The 7,062-nt window shown below is 36.8% G+C and overlaps 1 protein-coding gene across 1 annotated transcript; it reads left to right on the plus strand.

Annotated features, from left to right (window-relative positions):
- Positions 223 to 6,640, plus strand: LOC109707728 (probable protein S-acyltransferase 14). The gene is made up of 7 exons (XM_020229235.1): positions 223 to 477; positions 1,104 to 1,329; positions 1,682 to 1,773; positions 5,235 to 5,358; positions 5,442 to 5,527; positions 5,598 to 5,663; positions 6,166 to 6,640. The coding sequence occupies exons 1-7, from the start codon at positions 253 to 255 to the stop codon at positions 6,289 to 6,291; spliced, it is 945 nt and encodes a 314-aa protein (XP_020084824.1). The 5' UTR covers positions 223 to 252; the 3' UTR covers positions 6,292 to 6,640.

The following is a 7,062-nucleotide window of genomic DNA, read 5'->3' on the forward strand; positions in this document are numbered from 1 at the left end:
AATAATAAATAATAAATAAAGAAATTATAAATAAATAAATAAATAAATAAAAATTTCCTTCTTCCTCATCAGCGACGTTTCTTCTTCTTCTTCTTCTTCTTCTCCTTTACGAGCTACAAAACTAATTTAAAAAAAAGAGAAATCGAACGATAGTGATCTTCGAACCCCCTCGGCCCCTCTCTCTCTCTCTCTCTCTCTCTCTAGAGCTCTAGGGGCGTGGGGAGGAGAGGAGGGGGAAAGGGGGGCGCGGCGATGCACAGATCGGGGGCGGTGATGGCGTGGAACGTGTTCAAGTTTTGCACGGCGCTCCGAGGGCTCGGATCCCTCATGATCGCCCTCGTCCTCGGCATCGTCGGCGTCACCTACTACGCCGTCGTCGTCTCCAACTACGGCCCCGCCCTCTTCGGCGGCGCCGCCGTCGCCGGAGGCCTCGGCTCCCTAGTCGCCCTCGCCGTCCTCGTCCTCTTCCACCTCCTGGTGCGCTCCCTCCCCCCCCTTCTCTCTCTCTCTCTCTCTCTCTCTCTCTCTCTCTCTCTCTCTAGCTAGATTTTGACAACCCGAGCTCCGATGACCTTCTTGATGGAAAAATTAGGCCGATCGGTACCTAAAAATTGGATTTTTTAGGCGATTGGAATTGTTAAATTTTGCTACCCTAGGGTTTCTTTTTGATCTCTTTAGGAACGATTCGGTTCAGTATTCTTAGATGATTGTTGATGATATATTCTTTTCTAAATGTAGTAATCAGGAATTCAGACCCTTTTTTAGTAATTCCTTTTTGTTCCGAGTTGGAATGAGCTATGGGTGCTTCAATTTAGATTTAGTAATACCACTCTGAGGAAGTGAGCTAACTCACTTTGCTTGGTGATCTACCTTGACAGGATCGGGAATGCCTTCTAATCCGAATGATTATTGTTACAGTTTTAATCAATCCTATATTAGCTCCATAATTTAGAGAAGAAAGGAGCATAAATTCTTTTACATATATTGGAAATTTAAAGTTTTAAAAATCAAGAAAAAGGAAAAGGGAGGAGGAACAAGTTTAGTTTTTTACTTTTTGTGCTAATTCAATCGGTAATTTCTGAAAGTAATAATGTTTTGTGCAGTTGATAATGCTTTTGTGGAGCTATTTTACTGTGGTACTAACGGACCCCGGAAGTGTTCCCCTGAATTGGAAGCCGTCGGTGGATGAGGAGAGAGGAGAAAACTCCCCATTGACTGGCTTAGAATTGCAGCAGTCTGGTGCTTTAACTGAGACGGGAAGTCCAAGAGTAAGGTATTGCCGGAAGTGCAGCCAGTTCAAGCCGCCTCGTTGCCATCACTGTTCTGTTTGTAAGCTCGCATCTTCCTTGTCCTTCTCTACCTACTTCAAATGCTTAGGCCATATTTGGCATTGCTTATTTTCCTTTTTCTTTCTTCAAGTTCTGTGCAGTTGTAGGTACCCAGCGATGTGAACTTGTGTACCTTTCTATTGTCGCTTAGCTTGCAACTTATCTTTTTATTTTAAATATTAGATTTAGTATTGCATTAATATAGAATTTACTAATAATCCTGTAGTATAAACACTTAAGAAGGCTTACCCTAGGTGACTGCACTCCATAAACTTGAGGAAAAAGAAAACAAAATAAAAAGAACATTGCTGTTTTCTCTTGCTGCCTCTTGTTACCTGTAATGATAATTTCAGGTGGAAGATGTGTGCTGAAGATGGATCACCATTGTGTATGGGTTGTAAATTGCGTTGGTGCTTTGAATTACAAGTATTTTCTTCTCTTCCTGGTATGCTTTTTCCGGTGATTTATGTTCCTCTTTACTAAATGTCCTTAACTTATTTTATTCATGGTAATGCGACTGCAAGATAGTCAATTTTGATGTACATACTTAGAAAGTTTTGAAAAGTTTCGATAACATATATGCATTGATCAAAATATATGCTTTACTTAGTTTCTACTGTATTGGGCTTAAATCTTGAGCAATTAACTAGACGTTTTTTTTGTACTCTATTTTTTTTTGGAATCATTGTGTACTTGCAGTATGTTGGGTGATAGATATTAGACTATCCCTTTCTGATGGGTGGTGAGGGAGTGAGGTTTCCCTATTGTTGGCTAAGGAGATCAATTGGCTCCAATGCCTTCTAATTTAAACAAAATTTATATTTTAAGCTTCATGAGCCCTTCCTGAAGTCGAATTTGTAGTTACCCGGACCATTTTTATGGTGCTTATCTTATACATTTGTGGGGTTTTTATATTCTGTTAATATATCTCTCTACTGTTTAGACTAAGTGTATTTTTGTTTAAATTAGACATTTGGTTGTCCTCCTAGGAGAGAAGAGGAAAAAGAATGTTGTTGTTTGTTGCAAGAATACTGCGGACTGGGTGCATAATTTAATTGGGACTCTCTTATTGCTAGAAATAATTAGAGTTCGGCATTTTTGATGAAATTCCAGTGCTTTGACTTGTCCTTCCAATTGAATGTAGTCACAACATTGGTAAATCAACTACTTTCCAACAGGATATGATAGTCTATTATTGCTTGAGCAAGTCTTGGACCCCTTGTCAGTTTAATTTTCTGATTTTTTTTTTTCTTTTTAATGATCTGAGCCCGCCCATGTAGATGATACTGAGATGCAAACCATTTGACTTTGTGTATTCAGCTAAAACTGTCTTTTTGAGAATTTGACGTGATTTGGTGTATCTACAGTTATTAATTATCTAACTAATTGTGAGAAGGGTACCTATGCGTTCTCCTGCTTTGTACCAAGTGTCAATATGGTATGAATGGTGCCATCTAAAATGGAGTTAAGAGTAAAATCAGAGAACTTAAAAGTCATTTTAGTTTTATAATTTTAGTCAATGTATCTATTCCTTCTAAGTCATTTAATTGACACATGTCGTACAAGATTTCTGGTAGGAGTCAATTGGCTTGATTCACATTAACTAGAATGCATGCAGCACTGTTGTAGTGAACAGTTCTGGTTTAGATTTTATTTTAGTGGCACCAAAATATCTGTTAGGTTTATAGATTTGTAATTTGGACTCAGTTTTTGGGGTAAGAGCACTAACAGAGAAGTAGCTCAGGAAGAAACAAGATTGAACCTTGCTGAATATTGATAGTTTACCATAATGCAGAAACATAGGCTTTGAGGAATGAGTATAGTTTACATTTTCAAAGAATAACTCATCTACAAACTACAACGTTATCTGCCATTTGACTTTAATGTTGACTGAATAACGACTGCTTGTGACTTGAGATACTGATGTTGCTAACTAGGAAATAGTTCACTTTTTGGCTCCAGCGAAAGCATAATCTTCTTTTTTTAGGGAAAAGAAGAAAAAGTATTATAATTTGCTGGCATTGATGTGCTGTGTCATTGTTGCTATTCCTGTTTGGTATTGATGGACATGGATTGACACCGGGATGTAATAAAAATAGTACATGTTACGTTCAGTATGGTTGGTTGTTGATTCACTCTGTTTTTCGTGAACAACTTGAATGATGAAACTGAGAGTTACCACAACAATTAATCATTGTGTGCAAATTGAAAATTTCAATTGTCAGATCTTAATATAATGGTGTAATCCAAATATTCAAGTCGCAAGCAACAAATTTCAGATCTATAATCAGTTTCAGAGGCCAACACGATGCGAATGAGGGGACTGTGAAGATAACAATACACATTCCAATTTCCAAATGGATTTGGGGCCCTAAAAGATGAAGAAATAGGCCAAGTTGCTATGTGCTTTAATAACTTCAATACTTGAATAATTAGTTTGGAATTCTCAAGGAAGCAATTCATTTAAAAAAGTTATTGTAGTCTTAATCTTCTCTCTTGTATTAATAAGTAACCATCACTAGGAACTTCCACAACTTTAAACTAGTCTCTGACCATAATTTCCTTGTTGACGTATAGACCAGAGTTACCTAGACGAACATCCTAAAGTAAACAAAGCACTAGAAATTAAGTTGGGTTAGTTGCAGATTTACGCATTGGGATTGACTCAGATTTCAATTTCATCCCCGGAGTTTTAGTTGTGACAATTATTCCTTGAAATCGCATGTGGATTTCTGTTTCATTCTGAGAGTTTCAATTTTTTCGCTGAAGGGTCTTTTTTTTTAAAAAATTGTCCTCAAATCGCAATTTTAACAAAGGAAAGTATGATGATGGTGCTGATATTTTAAGGCGGTAGACTACTGGAAGGTGCTAACTAGGCATTTTTTTAAGATCGTACGCTACTGGAAGGATTTAATTGTTTTGCAAAACAAACTTCATAGATTTCATTGTTACAATTGGAACTGAGGATGAAACTAAAATTATGGTTATAGTTTGTGAAAGGAGGGACCTAATTGTTTTGTAAAACAAACTTCAAGGACTAAGTTGTTACAACGGGAGCTGAGGAAAAAATTGAAATCAGGTCGAAGTTCCTGGACTAAATTTGTAATTTACATAGTCAAATAGTTACCACCTCTCTTGGCGTCAACATTGTCATATCCTTGATCTTGTCTACTATATATAATAAATGTAGTGAGTAGATTTTTTCAGATCGCTTGTAAGATGTCCAAATCTTTTTTGATGCTCTATTTTCTTAGACTTCTTGTTGCAGAAGTAAGAAAACCTAGTTTCTTTAGGTGAAAGAATGGTCCAATTTTGTTGTACCAAAAGGGTGTCTTTTTGGGTTTTACTAGCGGATACTTCGTCAAAGCTGATCAAATTCTTAGAACTTTAGTTGATTTCAACTTGTCTTTGAAACTAGTAGTTTTGTTATTAGAGCAGGTCATCTTCTTCGAAAATGTTGTGTAGGTCTATTAGGCCCAGCTGGAGCTTCCGAGCAGTTTAAAGAAGAACTAACAGCTTTTTTTTCATTAAAATATAGTCAAAAGCTTCTTACTGCAGCAGAAGCAGAAGCGTAAGTTGGAGCTTCTACTTTCAGGGTTCCGCCACATCAAAAGCTGCAAAATTTTTGTCAGCCAGTTGCTCGGTTTCTAGAATTTATGCTTTTTCGGAATACAGAAGTTGTTCCAAAAGACATGCCAAACGGCCATAGAATCCTTACCATGGCCTAGCTGGTGATTATTTTTCGTGTGCACTTAAATTTTCTAGAAATTTAAGCTCATTTCGCATTTTTTGTTTGGCCGTGGAATCTTTACAAATTCAATGTTTGACTTTCAAAACCAACAGTTTCACTGTCGTGACTTGTAATTACTTTGTATCGAACTGACCTCCTTGTTCATGCCTATTCAGTTTTACACATTTCTCGAGACAACTCTTGTTACACTGTCTCTATTGCCCCATTTTGTCGCCTTCTTCAGTGATACAGAGATCCCTGGAACTCCTGGAACACTTGCAACCACCTTTTTAACATTTGGTGCGTATGTTCTTTGCTTGCTTTCACAACTTTGTTGCCTGTAAAACAAAAATCACCTATTTCTTTTGTTGTTTCTGGTTTAGTGTTAAACCTGGCTTTTGCTTTGAGTGTTCTGGGGTTCCTGATCATGCACATTTCATTGGTTTCTGCTAATACAACCACCATTGAGGTAAGTGTTTGACAAACTGATTCTCATCTCTTATTAGTTATTTAATAATTCGATATCTTTTCATTCACAGGCATATGAGAAGAAAACCACTCCAAAATGGAAGTTTGATCTGGGCCGGAAGAAGAATTTTGTTCAGGTTTATCCTTTCCTCCTGCTGCTTAACCTTTTTTTAGCAAACCGTATATAACATCCGGTGGCGCTGCTAATGGTGCTAACAAACAATAAAGAATGATGCTGATGAATAACTGATCTTCATCTAAATAAGAATCATAAGGTCATGTCTACAAATTGATTGATCTTCATCTACATAAAATTGATGCCAAGGAATCCATTATTTTTGTATAACTTCACGCATATGTTTGATTGTTAGTGACTCAGAAATTTGAGTTTTTAATGGATCAATTACTTCTAATCTCTTTTGTTCATATGTTTGAAGGCTGGAACTCAGTAAATATGGTTTTTATGCACAACATATTATGATTCCTGCCAATATTATCTCCATGCCACTTATTTAATCAATAGGACTCTCTTCCACACATACGCACGCACGCATGCACAGACAGAATGAAAACTGAACTGCATTGTCTTTGTCATTGTATTTGCTGTTTATTTCCGTTATCTGATGGTTTTATAATCAGGTTTTCGGAACTGACAAGAGATACTGGTTCATCCCCACATACTCTGAGGAGGATTTACGAAGAATGCCGGCTCTACAGGGCCTCGAGTATCCAACTAGGCCCGATTTGGGTGCGGAAGAGTTATAATAAAAGAATTCATTTCGTACGGCTTTTCACCTTCGAGATCCAAAATTATAACCTGTTCAACTTCCATTAATCTTTTCTTATAGATAAATGGAAGTGTGCACGGTGATCTAATAGCACCTAATTATTTAGCACCTTTCGAATGTTGGCGGCTTCAACACTCCGATATGTGCATAAGGTAACTTATTTAAAGAATTATTCGTAAATTTTTTGAACTGTTTTGCTGACACGGAAATTAAAAAGGAATAGTTCCAGGGTTGTATGGTTTTAAGAATGGTTCGGTTGGGTTGTAAAATGTTGTTGATGTATTTAGTTAATATAAGGTGAGGTAAGCATGTAGGGTTTAAACTTGCTTCAAACTTGTTGAATTTTAGTTTTAGTGATGCTGTTGTGTGTACCTTCAGATCCAAGTCTCTCTTTTTGCTGGATAAAGGCCACAATTGTGGATAAAATTTGCGAGTTGATTTTTATTCTTTTTATTTTTTTAGTTCTTTTAATTGAACTAAAATTTTGCTTGACTAAAATTAGCGGGGTAACTTCAATTTGCCTCGTCTGTTGTTGCTTAATGCGTTTTTATTCTGCCACCCTATGATTTATGAGATTTTATTTTGGGATGGGTACTAAACTGCTATAATTTATAAACCCTATGATAGTGTAGTCATGCATTTTACAAATCATAGGGCGGTCAAATGCAACATTTTGCTGATCAATAATTTGCACTTAGCTTAGCCGTTTTGTTGTTTGTACATGTATAATTTTGCTAACCTATTTGAT

This window comes from Ananas comosus, linkage group 3, assembly GCF_001540865.1.
Source record: "Ananas comosus cultivar F153 linkage group 3, ASM154086v1, whole genome shotgun sequence".
Lineage (NCBI taxonomy): Eukaryota > Viridiplantae > Streptophyta > Magnoliopsida > Poales > Bromeliaceae > Ananas > Ananas comosus.

Coding starts and splice junctions, on each gene's coding strand:
- LOC109707728 (XM_020229235.1), top strand. CDS start 253: ATGCACAGATCGGGGGCGGTGATGGCGTGGAACGTGTTCAAGTTTTGC. Junction 1,774..5,234: donor AGTATTTTCTTCTCTTCCTG/GTATGCTTTTTC, acceptor ATGCCTATTCAG/TTTTACACATTTCTCGAGAC. Junction 5,664..6,165: donor GGAAGAAGAATTTTGTTCAG/GTTTATCCTTTC, acceptor TTTTATAATCAG/GTTTTCGGAACTGACAAGAG.